Here is a 20,155-nt window from a genome sequence, read left to right as displayed (position 1 = left end):
TTTTTTTCAGCCATAATATAGCTCACTTCCTACAATGTCTAGGATAAAATAGACAAAATGGAGATCAAAAGAGAATAAACTCTCAATTTTGAAAGCAGCACTTCCTGAGCCCAGTCATTTCTTGATTTCAGAAAGAAACAGGAAATTGCAAATATGCCCTGGGAGCAGTTAAGCCAGAATTAACATATAAAGTCAATAAAAAGTTCAGTGTACTTGTTCTGTCCCTCTTACTTGAAGTTGTTCTGCAGATAGATTCAATTTTACGTAGAAATTTATTGTATGGTTGAACAAGAAACTTTATGAGATACAGCATCCAGAAAGAGGAAAGCTGTTGTCTTTAAAGAATATATATATATTCTTATATATATATATATATAATATATAATATATAATATATATATATATATATATATAATATAATATATATATATATATATATATATATATATATATATATATATATATATATATATATATATATATATATATATATATATATATATATATATATATATATATAAATGGTTAAACACCTTCTAAAATGTAAAAGGTATTTTTGAGTGTACATAAAGTCAAAAACATCAGGATTAAATACAATAGTGTAACTTGATATAATTGGTCTATCACTAGTTTACATTGTCCAATTACGGGGCACTGAATATGTTTTCCCCAGTTTGGTTTCTTATACTACACATATGCCGTGCTGACTAGGAATTGATGCTAATGTTATCTAATCATGGCAGTCCAACTTCTGATTTGAAGAGGGCACTACATATTTTAAAACAATTATTTTCAAATGCATTTTTTGCTTTTTACACTAGTGTACTGTATGTGTATATTAACAACAGAAAGAGATACTGCATTTTTCTGTCCCCTATATTCCAAAGAAAATTTCCAATGCAGATTTTAATAATAGGGCAGTTCTGAATCCCAGACAAATTATGTTATATTACTTAGCTGTTCCCCTTAGGACTACTAGCAATAAAATGAGTTGTAGAACTTAAGGCTGAAGTTGAAAAATAGCAGAATTAAAGCTTTTCTGCAAGATTTCATGGCTCTGGGTGTTTGGATGCAGGATCCAGTCACAGAAGTTTCATTTTTTTTCACCATCCAATAAAGTCTCTGCACATGTTGATTTCAACTGTCCATGAATGTCAGCTAGAGCATTAAAACTATTACAAGTTTCCACTATGGAAGTTTTACAGTGGATTTATAAACAAGGTTAGATATAAGATTAGCATAGTACATAAGCATCATAAGTACTATGTTTTGACATCAATAGAAACCTTAAAGCTCCCACACCTGCATACCAAAATTGCAACTCATATATAAAATCTCACGCATCAAATATTGTGACGGCTTGGTAAAATATCGGTTAATTGTGAAAAATCAAAATACAATTTTCTTCCTCCTCTTTAATCTCCTTATGCTGAAATAAGATTTAAGAAAATGAATGACATTTTTTTTAAAAAATAAACAAAACCCTTGAATTATAGAAAACATTAATATTTGGGGTAAAAGTAAAATCTTCATAGCTTTCTATTTTCTACATGATAAATTATCCTACCAGGATCGAATTCAGTCCAAATATGGATCCTTATAAATCCAAATTAACATGTGGACTTCTGACCGATTTTTAAGAATAAATTGGATAAGTACTCTAATAAATGACATAGGAATTTAATAGAATATTTTCTTTGAGTTCTTGTTTTAATCCTGAATTTGTCAGTTTTGGATTTGTCAATAGGACTATCAGATCTTGATTTCCAGTCATATCCATCCCATTTCTGTACTTAATAGAACCTATACTGTATCTAGAACAGCATTCATAGGATTATCATTGCTACTTTGTGCAGAAAACTATCTAGACAATATCAATATAAAGCCAACCATTTAATTGGCTAGTCTACTTAATGAGGTCTACATCTTAGCAGAACTCTATAGACAGATGGAAGGATATTGTTTTCTATGCGGGAAATACCAATTATCTGTTTAGAGATGCATAGATTATACAGAATGATAGACAGATGGATTCTGTGAATCATTGCCAGAATAGCTTTTAAGGCATATTGTATCGCTAATCAGAATTTTATCATTAACAGTTTCTTGCAGCAATTGATGTGTTTCTGAGTGCTGTGCATAGTAGTGAAGATTACAGTCAATAGATTCCCCCAATATTTTGATGTCATCATGGAAGGAAGGTCACATTTCTCATGCACAGCAGTTCCAGGTGCAAAAGTCTAATAAATATTGTACCTTAAGATATTGGCTTACCATCAGAATCCTGCATGCCTATTTTTTGGAGGGATGGAAATCTACTGTTAATACCTACTGTCATTGCAACTATATAAAAATTTAATAAATAAACTATTAGAGACTAGCATCAGCTATAATGGCTTCCACCAAGGTCCTCTGTTCCGGTGGGAACAGAGGTTTAATCTCATTGGTCGAAGGGTGTGACAGCTTCCTATAAAAGAGCTGCTGTCAGACTCAACCTTCGCTGGATTGTACATAGTTGCTACTGACTTAATAAACAGCTGTTGTTACCGTTAGCCTATGTGCGCCTTTCCATTACCCGATGTAACATAAACCATATATACAACTCCAATGTCTTCATTTGAAAGTGAACTATAATTGTGATACTGTTCCCAAGCAATGTTTTGTCTCTATTTTAACCTCACAATTCTCGCATATAAAAGAAGTAAACATTATTGAATTGAAATTGGTTATTTAGTAATAGCTTCAGTAGCTGCATTCACACATAATTATAAGCCAGATCTTGATCCATTCTTTGTTAAACACAGTTTAACAGTGTGGAATATTGCCTTCAACTGTAATGTATAGGGTTTGCACCTATCACACTAAGCAAGTAGCAAGCAAACCACATTGTGGTTTATGTATTGCACAAACCCAAATCAGTTTGGAATTGGGCAGCGTCTAAATTGAATTGAATAAAGGAAAACAATGTATAAGAAATAAATCCTTCACTCTTTTATCCGAACTCTCTGTCTCCCTTTTCATGTGCTTTAAAGATGCCTTGTTAAAACTTATCTTTTATGATTTCCCAATACTGTTTCTTACTTCAATTCCTTCTTTAAAAATATGATTTACTCAGTAGAAATTTCATCATGTTAAAAAATCTGCACTCTTGCATATTTTTACTCTGTACAATATACTAATTTTAAACTATCTTTTCTCCCCTCAAAATTAGTGTATGATTACACCAGGGGTGTCCAAACTTGGGAACTTTAAGACTTGTGGACTTCAACTCCCAGAATTCCCCAGCCAGGGCTGGCTGGGGAATTCTGGGAGTTGAAGTCCACAAGTCTTTTTTTTTTTTTCCAAAAAGTTTTATTGTTTTTTTAAAGCATTTATAAGGAAAAGGGTAAGTGGAATGGTTACAAATTTTGGCAGTTGCAAGTGTGGCAGACGCCCCCTCCCTCCAAACTCATAGGTTACATCTAAATATCAAACATTAATACATAATCATAAAAAATCAGCATATTAATTCTAGAAAAAATAATTTTCAATCAGTTTATATAGTTATGATATATAGTCTAGATATAATTTCATTATTACTTTCGGTCTGTTTATAACATTGTGGTTTTCTTATTCATTTTTGTGATCTGAGCTTTCTTGGTGTTGCCCCTTCACCCCCCGCTGGCAGAGCTCCGGCCCCTCCCGTGTCCTGTGTGACCATTGTGGTATCTTCTGTTTTTTCTAGGTTCGCTTTATTTTTTTCCATAAAGGCCTGTGCCTCTATGGGTGTGTTGATTCTGATTCTTGTCTCCTCCCAGAATATCAGCATACCTTCAGGCATCAACCATCTAAACCACACCCCCTTCTGGTATAGTTTATTCGCCAATTGCGAATAGTTTTTCCTTTTCTCCCTAATTTTTTGGGGAATCTGCTTCAGAATGGTTATCTCCCTGTCATGGTATGTCAGTGTTTACCCGCTTTGTACACCCAGAATTTCATCTCTTGTGCTTTTCCTAAGGAATTTAATATGAACCTCCCTGGGTACATTGTGTGTTCTGGCATATGCTGAATTCAGTCTATAGACCAGATCTATCTCCCATTCCATCTGCTGTTTATCTTTGTGTATGTTTTCAACTAGAATATTAGTCATAATGTCCCTTATGTTTTCCCCATCTGCTTCTATTACATTTTGAAATCTAAGATAAAAGGACATTTTCTCAAACTCTGTTTTCATTTGTTGGATATCAAGTTCTTTGTTCCCCTTCTGTAAAGCCTCTACCCCCCCCTCTCGCCTCCGCCACCCCACCCTCCACAAGGTCCAGTCTCTGTGAGTTCTTATAAATTTGAACTTGATTCTCTTTAATTTCATCTTTCATTTCCCTTAGCTGTTTCTTGATTTCCTCCTGGCCCTGTAAAATTTGTTGAAGCATTTGTTGAAGGTCTATCTCTGTAGTCTTAGGTTGCATCAGTTCTGTTATCTTTGACTGTGTGGCTGGACTGGATGTTGCAGATGTTGGAGCAAAAGTGGCAAAGCCAGGTTTTCCAGGAGGTGGTCTTTTTGGAGACATGGTTTATAAAACAAAGAGATCAGTCAGTGTAGAAACTGGGCAGCTGGAGAAGTAGAGCAGGCAGGCGAGTCCAGAAGGCAGAGGATCCAAACAGGTGGGAGTTTCTTTAGTCACTCTAGCAATAGATGAAAGTTTTTTCTCCAAAGAGTTCAGGAAATAACAATCCACAAGAGATTCCTCTGGGTGACTCGGAGACAAAGACCGGAAGCCTGAATTTTAAAGGTGGAGTCAGGTTTCACAGTTCATGAAGACAACGGAAGTGTGCCATCTTGCCCTGCCAGCTTTGGGCTCAGAGGCATAGAAAAAATTTTAAAAGTTCAAAAAGTTCTCAGGTCATCAATAAGTTCTGGATCTAAGTCCCATGAAAAGCACTTTTACTGGGGTGAGGCATCGTTAGTTGGCTCTCCCCCCTCCTCCTTCCCCAGGGGGCGAGAGCAGAGTTTTAACAAGCCGCTTGTCCAAGGGGGGGGAAATCCCCCTCCCCTCTAGCCGCTCCTCAAAGAGTAAATCCGAAAGGTTAACTTTTTAAAATTACTGAAAAGTCTATCAATTCAAAAGTAAGGGGATGAAGAGAGGAAGCATCTCACCGCACCGCCGCTGCTTCCTTCAGTTTTGCATTCTCCGATCGGCATGGGGCGAGACGCAGGCGCGTCCTCCAAAACTGCTCCCCGGTGCCTGGAGCAAAGCGGAAAAGCCCCCACCAGCCGCCGCCGGTGCCAGAGCCTTCTGCGAGCCACTCCTTCGGCAGGGCGCCTCTTCGGGGCGTCCTGTGCCCCCCCGAAGGCGGGGGAAGCCCACCGAAGAGCGGGAGCGGGCAAAGTCCTTGCCCGTCGCCGTAGCCGCTGGAACCGGAAGTCCAAGTCCACAAGTCTTAAAGTTCCCAAGTTTGGATACCCCTGGATTACACTTACCCAACTGTCCTTATTCACTTGGTCTACTCTTTTTTCCAGTCCAAGTCAATGTCAACCAGTATCAGCTGTCCTTTACTTTTTTTCCCCTAAACTTTTTCCTGCACTGCTGAACTCACTGGAGCAAAGCAATTAGGCTTATGACATGTGCTGCTGCCAATTAATTTTTAACCCCCCCAAAAAAAACCCTTTCTGTTTCAGATATAAATAAAGATAGAAGGAGGTTTCCCATTATCTTCTATAAAAAGTAACTCTCCTTCAGAGATCAGAAATGCAAGAAAACCCTATACCCAAACACAAGCTTTGGAAATTCCCCAAGTAACCTTTCTGGAAGTAGTAAGTAAGGGTTTCTTAAGTACTGCTGCAATCTGAATTGAAATCAAAATGGAATAGGATGCTTAAAAAACAGGGGGGAGGCTAACAAAATTGTATGGAAGTGCTTCTCCAATCCTCTTCAGCCAGCAGTTTCTTTCTCCAAAGTGTAGGTCTCTATGCAAATGTTTAACAGTTAGGAGGAGATCTAATTGCAAAGTTGTAATTTTTACATGACGAAGCATACAAGAAGCTCAGCCTTGGAAGTTGACAAGATGATATTAGGGTCTGTCACTCTGTCTTAGCCTTACCTATTTTACAGTGCATTGTTTTTGCAGCGGGGAGGAGAGAAGGGAAATTAGCTCTTATATTCACTTCAATAACAAAAAAAAAGTAGTATCCTCTAATGAAAATAAATGAAGAGACTACAGACTTTGAATAACAGGTCCATTAACTGGTCATTAGATGGTAGCAAGAGACAATAAAAACACTAACACATGTCTCCCCTCTAGTGGTTGTCTCCATTTTTGCACCCCAGCCCTCATATGTTGGAGGCATGTTGTTTGTTTATTGGAATTGATCAAAAATGAGAACAAGAATAAGAGAATAAAAATACAATGACAGGGCTGATAGGCACATTAGTGCACTTATGCATGCCCCCTTCTCCTGACCACTTAAGTATGAAGTAAGGTCCACGGAAGTCAATTTGTGACTGAAACTATGAACAGAATCTGTTAGGGCATTTCAGACTTTGACAACTCTATTACAGAAATCATATCTATTACAGTCAGGTTTAGAATGATTTACATTGAGTTTCAAGCAGTTGTTCGTGCAGGTATTATTGCAATTAAAAAACAAAAAGTCATTTTCAGGTAAAACATTAGTACGTATAATTTTGTATGCAATACCTAGGTCTGATTGCAAGCGTTGTAGTTCTAAATTGTCCAAACTGAGAAATTCAAGCCTAGTAGTACTTATGTGGAGAGGAATTAAGCATTATTATTTATTTAATGTATACTGTATTGCAGTGATTGTGTTTAAAAGCTAAGAAGGGCAAATGGAAACAAATAATAACCTTGTATAAAGATTTTGGTCTTTTTAAAAATTGCTCTGATTTTTCCCTTGCGCCCCCCTCCTAAAAGAAGGTATAGACCCAGAAGTGGTCTTCAGCAGGTTCTGACCAGTTCTGGAGAACCGGTAGCAGAAATTTTGAGTAGTTCAGAGAACTGGTAAATACCACCTCTGACTGGCCTAGCCCCCATCTATTCTCTGCCTCCCAAGTCCCAGCTGATCAGGAGGAAATGGGGATTTTGCAGTAACCTTCCCCTGGAGTGGGTGGGAATGGAGATTTTACAATATCCTTCCCCTGCCACGCCCACCAAGCCATGCCTACAGAACCGGTAGTAAAAAAAAAATGAGCCCCACCACCACTAGTATAGACAGATATAGAAGTAGGATACAGCCTTATATTTCTAGCCATGTTTCTGGAAACAGACACTGCACATTTAGCTTTTTATAAATAAAGAGTAGGAAAGTCCAACAGCGTATTTAGTGTAGGCTGTTGGTTAACATCCTTTTCTCTATCGTTCCCACTGAAGTTAAACTATTATTCACAATATAAAAATTTGAAATTTATTTATTTATTATTTATTTATTTTACCGTGCTTCTAGACCGCCCCCTCTCCCAAAAGGGACTCGGGGCGGTGTACAGTCCATGTAAAAATATATCAAAATACAATAAATAGAATTGAATATGTACAGTTAGAATGGAGGAGGTTTTTATGTTCTCTCAGCATGTTAAAAATATTATATAAAGCAATAATCATTCTGCCTTTCCTAAGGGTTCAAAATATTATATTTAAATATAAAAGTTCTCTTCCTGTACTACTATAAGTAGGTCAGTATTATTAAAACAATTAAATGGAATTTGGGCATGTCAGATTTTTTAACAGTTTGTCATACCAATGGCCTATTACGGAATCCATTAATTTAGCAGATGCCTAAGACTGAAACCAAAGCAAAAAAAAAAATTAAAATCACATCTTTATTCTCCATTCAAGTTTGACCAGTAACTATCCCGTTCTTCACTTCACATTCACACATATAATTATATCAATTCACTGTCTGATTTGCTAGAGATTTTCCAGTTTTTAACTGCATTTAGTTGCTTTAAGAGATGAATTTGTATTTAAGGAAATCTGAGTCTACCAATTAGGTTTTTTTTTTTAATCTAACCTGTTAACCACTAATTTCAACAGCCGTACAAGTTGCAAATGGTTCAACAAAGCAGAGCTCTTTCCTGTCACTGCACACCACATGAAATATCGCTTCTTGAATGCAACCCTCCCAGAGTCACCTTGCTAAGGGAGATAGGTGGGATAAAAATGTACCATAGTAAATAATAATTTTTTAAAAAATAGTGTTTCCATTCCATGCAAACAGTTCTATTCATCTGCCAAGACCCTACAGGAGCCACTAATAAATAAGAATAAAAATACATCCATAACCTTCTGCTAGACAGGTTTATTCACCCAAGGACCTACACATTTTTTTCTTAAAAGAGAAAGGAACAATACAACCAACAACACTTAGAGCCAAACTGCTAGGCAGATGCTATCCTGTGGCTAATAAAAGGATTCATTTGGAGACTAAAATCAATGAACAGCAAACCCATTCAGCACATGCTATTTTTTCCCAAGATAACTGCAGGGTACCCGCCCAATTTCTGCCTGCCAAGTAGCTAGGAAAAGCTAAGAAACCGAATCAATCAATCAGAATAGAGCTGGTAGGGACCTTGCAGGTCTTCTAGTCCAACCCCTGCTCAAACAGGAGACCCTATACCATTTCAGACAGTTGTCTCTGCAGTCTTTCCTTAAAACCACCCAGTGATGAAGCAAGCCAAGGAACCCAATCAATCAATCAGAGTAGAGCTGGAAGGGACTTTGAATGTCTTCTAGTCCAACCCCCTGCTATACCATTTCAGACAGGTGGCTGCCTAGTCTTTCCTTAAAACCATCCAGTGATGAAGTAAGCCAAGAAACCCAATCAATGACTCAATCAATCAGAGTAGAGCTGGAAGGGACCTTGGAGGTCTTCTAGTCCAACTCCCTGCTATACCATTTCAGACAGGTGGCTGCCTAGTCTTTCCTTAAAACCATCCAGTGATGAAGTAAGCCAAGAAACCCAATCAATGACTCAATCAATCAGAGTAGAGCTGGAAGGGACCTTGGAGGTCTTCTAGTCCAACTCCCTGCTATACCATTTCAGACAGGTGGCTGCCTAGTCTTTCCTTAAAACCATCCAGTGATGAAGCAAGCCAAGAAATCCAATCAATCAATCAATCGATCAATCAGAATAGAGTAGAGGGACCTTGGAGATCTTCTAGTCCAACCCACTGTGCAAGCAGGAGACCATATATCATTTTAGACAGGTGGCCATCCAGTCTTTCCTTCATCCTTTAGGGATGAAGCCCCTACAACTTCTGAAACCCCATCTGCCAAGAAAAGAGTTTATGTGAAAGTCAAGGCTTAGCAGGCGGGAGCTGCGAAATCCGGGACGCCAGAAAACTCTCTTTGCAACAAACAGCCAGTCTTTCTGCAGCCCACCTCTGATCGCTCGCAAAAAAGGAGCATCCTCCGGTGACGCGCACCCACAAACCCAGCCCTACCTGACCCTGAGAGCGGCGCTCGGAGCAGGGGGCTCTTCCTGAAGGTCCGGAAAGCGGAGATGTCGCTCTGGGTGCGGCCTCTGGGTGCGGCCTCGGTGGAAAGCGGCGACCGGCGAGGCGAAGGAGCAGTGGCTTCGGCTCGAGGGCTCCCCCCTTTCGCCTCCATCAGCTCTCCGTCTGCTCTCCTCCTCCTCCTCTCGCGGTCCCGGAGCGGTGTGGGCGCGCTTGGCGCCTTCTTCCGCAGCAGGTGTAGCGCCTCCCTCGAGCAGCCGCCCGGAGCAACTCGAGCGGACCCGCGCGAGAAAAGTTTTGACAGGAAGGGACCGCCCCCACTCCCTTAGCTCCCTCGCCGTCAGCCGAGCCGCCGCCGCCGCCTCCTTCATGGCCGGGGGTTGCCGCTCAGCCGTTCTCAAGCGGGTGGCATCCCTCGAGGTTCCTCGGGGAAGGAAGACACTTACGCAGGAGCCGAAACCCAGAGCCCTAGTCCGAGGGGGGCGGGGCGGTGTGGAGATGTCAAGAGAGACTCCCAATCATCCCAACTTAGCAAAGACATCGCAGGGAATGGAAATGGTCCCCCCCCCCCCCCGCTTCCACGCGCGCCGAGATTCATTTGACAAGAGGCGTGGTTGCCCTTTGATGACCCTTTGAGGATTTGCACATGGAATCCCACATGTTTCTGGGGGATGTTTTAAGGCAAGGCATGCATTTTGAATGTGGTGATGGGCTTTTAAGGGAAATTGCTTCCAGGAAAGTATCCATGAGCAACACATAACATAGGTAAGGTGTATCTCTTTCCTGAGCAGCCACAAAACTAGCATATATAGTTGCATTAAACATTCTGTTTTAGATAGGTAGGTAGGTAGGTAGGTAGATAGATGATAGATAGATAGATAGATAGATAGATAGATAGATAGATAGATAGATAGATAGATGATAGATAGATAGATAGATGATAGATAGATGATAGATAGATAGATGATAGATAGATAGATTGATAGATTGATAGATTGATAGATTGATAGATTGATAGATTGATAGATTGATAGATAGATAGATGATAGATATATATATAGATAGATATAGATATAGATGATTAGATAGATAGATAGATGATAGATAGATAGATAGATAGATAGATATAGATAATTAGATAGATGATAGATAGATGATAGATAGATAGATAGATAGATAGATAGATGATAGATAGATAGATAGATAGATAGATAGATGATAGATAGATAGATAGATGATAGATGATAGATGATAGATATAGATATAGATGATTAGATAGATAGATAGATAGATAGATAGATAGATAGATAGATAGATAGATAGATAGATAGATAGATGATAGATAGATATAGATAGATAGATATAGATATGTAAATGTAGATAGATAGATAGATAGATAGATAGATAGATAGATAGATAGATAGATAGATAGATAGATAGATAGATATAGAGAGGGAGAGGTGGAGAGAGAGAGAGAGAGAAAAAAAACAGAATCTCTAGAAAACAGAATGTTTAATTCAACTATGTATGCTAGTTTTGTGGCTGCTCAGGAAATAGTCAGGGACAGGAAGAGTTTTGTGCTTCCTGGTGTTTTTCTTTCTATGGGAAACAGGTCCAAATGGCTCTTGGAGTGTTTAAGATTGCCCACCCTGCTTAGGTTAAATGTTTATTTGCCCAAACCTTTTAAATATGGGTTTTCTCTGTTTGACCCCAGCTTCATTTCATTTTAATATCTATTCTTCTTATGTTTATTTTTCACAGTCTTATCTGTTTTTTTGGGGGGGTGTTGAGTGTGATTCACTGTATCACTTTTTTAGGGATAAAGAGGATAGAGAAAGATTGCTAATAAAAAGATCAGGGATTGTGTGTGTGTGTCATATCACAATCGAATTCAGAATGTTTGACATTGTACCAATCTTTTGGTAGTTATTAATAAAAATGGATCTCATTGTATACTCACTATTTTGTCCAATATAAGCAAACCTGCAGTACTTTAAAAATGTGACTTATTACTCACTGAACTGAAATGAAGGAGGGGTTAAGTTGAACTTCATTCATAAAATCTGACTCCATCAGAATGTCTTTCCTCAAAAACTGATTATTTATTTAAGAACTATATTCTAGCAATTCAAGGTAGTTGACAATAATAAAACTTTTACATATAAAATAGCCATAAAATAATAAAAGGAATATTGAAACAGAAGCATGTTTTCTATATTGTATTGTATATTTAAATATATAATAAATACTGCTATAAAGTTACTTTCTGTTCTAAGTTTGTGAATAATAACAATAAAAGTTTCAAAATGAAAAATACATTGATTCTGCGATACAAAGCACTAAAGTCCTGGCCATAATCAAACCATGAAGTTTAGTACAAAGATGTGCAATATCTCTCCTAAGGCAGAAAGGGATTTTGAAGATCCCTTTCTAATCCAACCCTCTGCCCAAGGCAAGACTTCTTATACCATCCTAGACAAATGAATGTCCAATCTTTTGTTGAAAATATCCAGCGATGGAGCACTCACGACTCCAGGAGACAAGCTGTTGCACTGGTTAATTGCTCTGTCAGGAAATTTCTCTGTAATTCCAGGTAGGCTCTCTCTTTAACAAGCTTCCACCTGTTACGGCTTGTCCTGCCCTCAGATGCTTTGGAGAATAAGATAACCCCCTCATCTCTGTGACTGCCCCTGAAGTAGTGAAAGACAGCTACCATGTTACCCCCTACTTTTTCTCTTTGTTAGGTTACACATATCTCCCTTAACTAGTCATCGTATGATTTCAGACCTGTTATCATGTTTGTTGCTCTTCTCTGCTCTCTTGCTAGGGTGTCAGCATTGTTTTTGTGTCATGAAGTTTGGAACTGGACATAATATTCCAAGTGTGGGTTCATTAATGCAGCATAGAGCAGTACTATCATTTCACATGATCTTGATGTTATCCCTCTGTTGATGCAGCCTAAGGCTACATTGGCTTTTTTGGCAGCTGCAGCACACTGCTAGCTCATACTTGAGTGGTGGTCCAGGATCTATTTCTAGATCCTCCTTGGTTACTATTGTTGAACCAGATACTGTCTATTTTATACTTGCACATTTGGTTTTTCTGCCTAAATGTAGGACCTTACCGTTCTCACCACCCGACCGCATCTTATCAGATAGGGCCTTTTTCTCCAGTTTGTCAAGATCCTTCTTGAGTCTATCTTCCAAACTGTTACCCATTCCACCCAACTTGGTGTCATCTGCAAATTAGATACCCTTCCGTTCTCTACCCTCATCTAGATTGTTTATGGAGATACTGAAGAACACTGGGCCCAAGATAGAAATTTGATTACTCCATTGCATGCTTCCACTCATTTAGATGGAGTTCCATTGAGGACTACATGCTGAGTGTGATTGGTCAGCCAACTGCAAATTCATCTAGTGGTGGTACTGTCTATTTCATATTTCTCTATGTTACAAGAAGTAGGCTGTGGATTACTTTGTCAAATTCCTTAGTAAGTCCAAGTATACTTTATCTACAGCATTTCCTTGATCTACAAATTTAGTCACTTTACCAAAGAAGGCAATAGGTTTGTTTGGCACAATCCGTTTTTAACAAACCAATGCTGGCTTCTATTAATCACCTTGTTCATTTCTAGGTTTTCATAAATCTGCTGCTTGATATTTTCTACGATTTTCCCAGTTATTAATGTCAAGCTGGCTGCTTTGTAATTTCCTGATTCCACTTATTTCCCTTTTTGAAAATCTTCTGCAAGAGAATCGAAGATGGCTGATTCAACAATGTTTTAGTTTTGCTAATGACTCTGAATATATAAGTAAACTTTCTAGTATCGACATATGATATTATAATGTCTCTCTTATGTATTGCTAATGTATCTGACACTACAATCTTTGGTTAGTGAATATAAAATCAATGGTTTCATTAAAATTGCATGGAAAGTGCTTTAATGTCCATTTCCCGAATCAGCAATTACAGTATAAAACACTTTTATTCTTTTATTTTCTTGTCTTCACCGACAAAATATTCTATATGGAAACTTCTATAGTGTACCATTGAAATATGTTCTATTAAATATTTTGATAACAAAGAATATTAGCACTATTTATTCATAGTCTATACTACTGGAACATAGTTCACCTATAAGTGTATAAATATTGGGCATCTAGAATATATCCCAAAGAACAGGAATATCTTTGAGTAATCTCATATTTAGTATTTTTTTAAAAAAATATTTTGAAAGAAACCAAAGATAATAACTTGGAAGTTCAAACACCTGTGGATATGTTATCTCCCTCTTCCCCTGTGTTTTTCCCAGTAGGAATTGCCATCTACCCACAACTGATACTTAACTTGTTATGGAAAACCATAACAAAATTAATACCTCTTATGTAGGATCAGGCTTACCATTTATTTTTCAGTCGATGTACTGTATATACAGTTAAGTATGTGTCACAAAATGTGGAACCTAACCAATCTTTTTGCTCAGTCAATGTTTCCGGAGAAAATTTCTGTGATGTGTTGTAATTATGATTGTTTGTTTCATCTGGGAAATTTCCTCTGCAATTGTTTTTAGGATTAGCAGTGCAGTCATAACACAGAAATAAATCCCAGAGCTTCCAGGGCAGTCACTTCTAAGTAAAAATGCATACAATTGGACCCTAAATATATCATAGATTATGGCATTTTGCTTTGTTTGAAATTGTCAAGTCTTGAAATCTTTTAAGAGATGGCTACAAAATGAATTATTCTGGCACAATTGCGTATTTATATGTCAGTCACGTTTCTTACCGGTGATCTCAAGTGCTGAAGAAAGATAAAATGGCATTCTTAGAAACTATATTCTGCTAAGCAGAGCATTAATATAGGTATTTTCTTCTATCAGCAATAGAATATGCTAAAGTCAATTACATACTCCCAATTAATTGAGAAATTAGACATTGCCATTAATTGGCACTTCTGAATTATGTGTTTTTAGGAGTTAAATATAAACTTCCTCCTTATAGTAGAGGGAGAAAAATTTGGCCTACAACGTCTCACAGGGATATTTCTCTTTAACCATCTTATATATTTCACTATAAATAAAATTTTCCTTTTGAACTGATTAACTGATTATTATTTGCCTCTGAATTTTATGTGTAAAATAACAATCAGTCCACTCCCTTTACAAGGAGAGCTAAAACAATCCCCCCCCCCCGATGCAAACATAAAATCATCAATGAGATCTATCCATGTTGCTTCGAACAGTTGACACTTTGATGACACATAATCTACCTATCTATTTAAGAATTATTCAAATGGTTCCCTTGCAGTAGAGACTCCAATATATTTCTTCCCCAAACTGGGTTTTTTTCATCCTAAACTCTTGTGCAGCACATGCAATATCATGCATATCAATAAAAATAAATCACTCTGAGCTCAAAGCCACTTCCTTCCAGATAAGTGTTTTTATTTGCAGCCTTTCATATTTCTGATGATCAAGAAGCATCTTTGGCTATTCTTTCATTCAACTGAACATCTCTCAGAGTTGGGCAAGATAGTCATGCCATGCTACCTTAATTTGTTTTGCTTTGTCCTATCTTAATTTTGGAGTCCTGGAACTCAAAATCATGGTTTATTCAAGTGTTGTTGTTGTTTTTACCTCAGCAGCACTAATATTATCAAAAGCTACAGTACTTTTTTGTGTTTCCTTAACAAATATTTAAGAGACCATGCCTGAGGAAAGAAAGATCTGAGATGCTATCTGGCATGACCTTTGAAGGGGTCCAAGGGGCTGCACTTGACATGACAGGAGGGGGGCTGTGCTGAAGATGACTGGCAGGGTTGTGTGGTGTGTGTGTGTTTATTTGTTTTGCTTTTGAACGGTGAAATACTTGCACAAGGCTTTTCCCCAAATAGCAGGAAATGTGTTGTCACTTGTCAGCAGTCAAGTTCCAAGATTAGTGAAATGGTATAGGGTTTCCTTACCTGAGCAGGAGGTTAGACTAGAAGACCTCCAAGGTCCTTTCCAACTCTGTTATTCTGTTATTTTTTTTGTTTATTCATGTCAGAAGCATCACAATTAAAATAAGGTACAAGTATAAAATTTAAAATATAAAATAGAAGATTAAAATATGTACAAATTAAACAGATCTTGCCCAGAAACTAGCAATATTAATTGTGTTCTGTCGTGCTGCCTCAAGAGTACACTGATCGGGACACAAAGGGCAGGTATACAGGTATTTAATTAACAGGTTATTTTTAATAAAAAACATCGAGGAACATTTATGTATAGTAATATAATATTTATTTATTAGTAACATATTCTACATCTATATTTCTGCCCATTGGTGGGAAGACAGGAAAGTTACAAAAGGAACAACCAAGTGTTACGAACCCATTAATAGAACATCATGAATGAAGTGAGACTATTAAATAATAATTGAATTTAAATGAATACTTTATTTGGCCAAGTGTGATTAGACATACAAGGAATTCATCTCCAATACAGAAGCACTCAGTGTACTTGCAATATAGTAAAAAAAAGATGTAATTAAAGATATACAGGATCCAGAAAACACTAAGATTGAATAATTCTTAAATTGTGCTAAGCTCATAAAATATAGAATAACATCAAGATAACATATAAACAATAGGACCATATAGATACTACTCTAGGTTGACTAATAAGGAAGATTGCTGATTTGCTCTTTCAGGAGGTCAATTATAAACAAACGTTTAAAATGAAACCTGTCAATTGGCAAAGCAGAAGCTGGATGTTATGAAGAACTGCTTGATATTCACAATGTATTTGAGTACCCCCGAGTTACCTTTGCTGCAATAGTAGATAATATAAAGAACTATATATAGCTTTAGAGATTCTAGTTATGGGAATTTGACTAGCACAGATAAGTTTACTGATATGCATATCAAATGTTTGCTATAAGGGCTTTTTCATAAACAATAGGCTGATTATAAATTTGGGGGAATGCAATTACAAAAATTGAAAGGTGCTAGGCATATCTGGTTATTAATAGGTAAGTAGTTACATTTGATTCTGAATCACATAAGGAACTGATGCTGTGGTATAACTCAAACTTGAAAATAATGGAGAAGTTGTCCTGTTGGAATGCTGGGGTTAAACAAGGGATAAAAACAAAAATCTATTGATTTTTCACTTTGTTTTAAAGATTTTGAGAGATTGCATTTTGACTTATCACGTGTATATGCTAGCAATATATACAAATGAAGCACGTACTAACTGAACAGTATGCCCTGTAGACTTTAAAAATCTCCATGGTACCTGCAATTCTAACTGACTTATTTCCTTGATTGGAAACCAACAGTTCAATTTTAGAAGGTATTAAAAGGTGAGATAAAAATTAGTTTCATATTTACATTTCAACTGTGGAAAGAAGGATTTGAGTATCTAGTTTAGAGAATGGGTTTATTCATTAAAATGTTAAATTTACTTCATATGATTTTTAAAAAATGATCTAAAATATTGTGTCATGTTTGTTGGAGCCCTCAAATAATATTTAAAAATGGATGAACATTAGATCCTTGTTTATTTCCCTCAAATTATATCTTACATATTATAAACATTCTTATTTGGAGAATTAAGATGAATTGAATGGCAGATTATAATTTTTCTAAATAAGAAAGAAAAATCCTTCCATTCAATCGTGTCTGATTCTCAGTTTTCCTGGCAATGTTTTTCAGAAGTGGTTTGCCATTACTCCTTCCTGGGGCTGAGAGTGTGTGGCTGGCTGAGGGTCACCCCGCTCATGGAAGGACTAGAGCTCATGGTTTCCTGGTTTCTAAGCTGCTACATTAACCATTGTACCAAACTGACTTTCAAATAAGAAAATAAGTAACAGTTAATCACATAAAACCAAAAGACTGAACCAACTGATTCATTGGCCGAACGATCAACATTAACTACCTGTTGTTGTTTATAAAGAATCCAGAGGTCATTCTATCATTATTTGAATAATTGCATTTGATGTTATGATGCATTAGTCATTGGATCAGTTTCCCCTTTTGATACTAAATAATCAAACAGGAGTCAATGCAAACTAAGGTTAAGGAGGCAATCCCATCCATTAAGAAGCACTCTTCCTTTCAAAATGTAAGAGTCTGGCAATCTTGGCTATAGTATTGTATAAGAAAACTATATTCAGACCATCAAAGGCACTTACTGATAAAAGGTACACTTCTGCTGCATTAAACATGAGCGGCTCATCGTTCAAAGATAATTGAATGAGCAAGTAAATAGGCAAAAGTCACTCAGCTAAAGTTTCTGGCAGCATTCAAAGCTAAAGAATTTTCAAGAGATTAACTTGAAACAGTTGCTTGATATCTGATCGCTGTCAGAACAGATATTCTTCAGTACAGATCATTTATATACAGGCATATGCTCCCTCATATAGTTTATGTATCATTGTATAAAATGGAAAAGTATGGAAAGATAGGATGGATTTAAATCTTAAATTATCTGAAAAATCAGCGCAGCTGGTTGTGAGCTCCAGCAAAGTTTCCTCTTGGGAAAACAATTGTAAAGAAAATGATGTTCTTTAGGTATGTAAACTGGAATGGGAAAGTAGCCATTTGAAATGGAGCCTTGTTCTCTCCCAAGTGCCTCTTAATCTGCCTGTTACTTCAGACCAGTGTTTCCCCAACCTTGGCAACTTTATGCTGTGTGGACTTCAACTCCCAGCATGCTGGCTAGGCAATTCTGGCAATTAAAAGTCCACACAGTTTAAAGCTGCTAAGGCTAGGAAACATTGCTTCAGACCCTCAGCTAAACTATCCTGCTTAGCACTGGGTTTTCCCCGAATATAATAATGCCTATGATCAATTCATATCTGAATTAGCCATGCATGGATACAAACTGATCACAGGATATCCCAAAGGGCTCTGCAAACACCAGATATTCTGGGATCCTTCACTACTAAGATGCAATCATCAGGACTCAACCACTGGGATGCCAATGAAGTCCTCCCTTCTTTTAACCTTGTAATTCCTTGTCGTTTGTAGTCTCCTTATCATTATATCATCTCATATCCCTCTTAAACTAGCATCTGCTCTAAATAGAAAGGAACTTTGCTTGCATGTATACTTTACTGTGAGATGTCTCAAAGGTGTTTTTTCTGAAAACTAAGTGGACTTCCTAGTTTTTCTTGTTTGAAACCCTTTTGCTTCTCACCCAAGAAGCTTCTTGATTTCTAGCTGACTGGTGGGGAATGGAAGGATTTATATTCTTTACAGTCATCTGGTCATTTGGTCATCTTCAATGCATGTGAATGAGGCGCCCTACATCACCCTATCTCACTTTTGTAAGCTGCATTGCAAGAAAAACTGGCCAGCTATGGTTTACACATGTGAAACACTTGACATAGGTAACACTTATTTGCTAGATTGATATTCCCTCCTGTTCCAAATATCTGGAGGATAATATGTTAAGTTCATTTCCATGTTTCTTCAGGGACAGTGTGGATGGATTATAATTATAACAAGTGGAAGCCAATAGCTCTGCAAAAAGAGAAGATAAAGCATTTGAAGGCATGGCTCTGTATAATTCAGTTTGTCAGCACAAATGGGCTTTGTGTAGGTCATACACTGTAGGAAGTATGTAATCCTTCTGAAAGATCATTAGAAAGGGATGTGGTTTCAAGAAGGAGAAGTAAAAGGCAAGAGGTGGGAGAATAGAAAAATCTGACAAACAGGAATAGGAGGGACATTTATACCACTAATATTATGCCATGCATGGCAATACTGTTGCCAGTTATTTGCGGGATCATATCCTGCCCCATACATCCCTCCGGCCGATTCGCTCACACAGAGAGGGACTCCTCCGGGTGCCGTCCACTAGGCTGTGCCAGCGCGCGACACCTAGGGGAAGGGCCTTCTCTGTGATGGGCCCGACCCTCTGGAATGACCTTCCCCCCGACATTAGAGTGACTACGGATCTCCGCTCCTTCCGTCAGAAACTTAAAACCCACCTATTCCAGCTAGCCAGCTTGGCCTAATTCCACCTATCCCACCTCAGTTCTATTTCTAAATTTTTAAGATTGGTTTTAAGGTCTGTTTTTAATTTTTATAAATTGTACAGGGGTTGTTAATTTAATTTGATTTTTACCTATGTGTATGATTGTTTGTGTGTTTTAAATTTGTTCCTGTACACCGCCCCAAGTCCCTCTGGGGAGAGGGGGCGGTCTAGAAATTTAATAAATTATTAAATTATTATTAATAATTTTCATATTTTGTGCCACTCCCTGCTTTCCAAAGAACTTTAAGGAAAATGCTCAAGATCAGTTGGATCAAAGGAACCAAAATGAAAAATGCACATCCTTGGAGATCTCTTCTGAGATCAGAAGCTGTCTACAAACTGGAGATTATGAGATACTACTAAGACTCATACAATTAGCTCACTTCAGTTCTGTCCTGCTGATCAGGTGGAAACAAACAGTATAGAAAGAAACTACGTATATGAACAGTATTTCTTTTGGATGTTAGAACACTGGAACAGAAAAATGGATCTCAACCTGAGCAGATGATTCCATTAACTATAGTCTGACAGAAGCTCTCATTTTGTGGCCTGTGGAATCCAATCGAAATAAAAAATTCAGGGCAGGAAGCAGAAATATATCATAGTTCTGGAAAGAGTGTGTTCAACAGATCATGCAAACTTTAACAAGAGATGTTTGTAACAAAATTTTGCTGAGGATGGG

The 20,155-nt window shown here is 37.5% G+C and overlaps 1 protein-coding gene across 4 annotated transcripts in view; it reads right to left on the bottom strand.

Moving 5' to 3' along the window:
• The window catches only part of PHACTR2 (phosphatase and actin regulator 2), a 121,499-nt gene extending 111,877 nt beyond the window's left edge, over nt 1-9,622 (bottom strand). For all 4 annotated transcript variants that reach the window (XM_081942695.1, XM_081942696.1, XM_081942697.1 and 1 more), the window contains exon 1: nt 9,435-9,622. In XM_081942695.1, coding sequence (XP_081798821.1) covers nt 9,435-9,600 — 166 coding nt within the window. In that variant the 5' untranslated portion in view covers nt 9,601-9,622. The remainder of the gene's footprint in view (nt 1-9,434) is intronic.
• Nucleotides 9,623-20,155: the final 10,533 nt, after the last annotated feature.

Source organism: Natrix helvetica (genome assembly GCF_964273705.1).
Source record: "Natrix helvetica genome assembly, chromosome: 2".
In the NCBI taxonomy this organism is placed as follows: domain Eukaryota; kingdom Metazoa; phylum Chordata; class Lepidosauria; order Squamata; family Natricidae; genus Natrix; species Natrix helvetica.
Note: the sequence above shows the minus strand (reverse complement) of the source record. Positions and strands in the feature narration are given on the sequence as shown.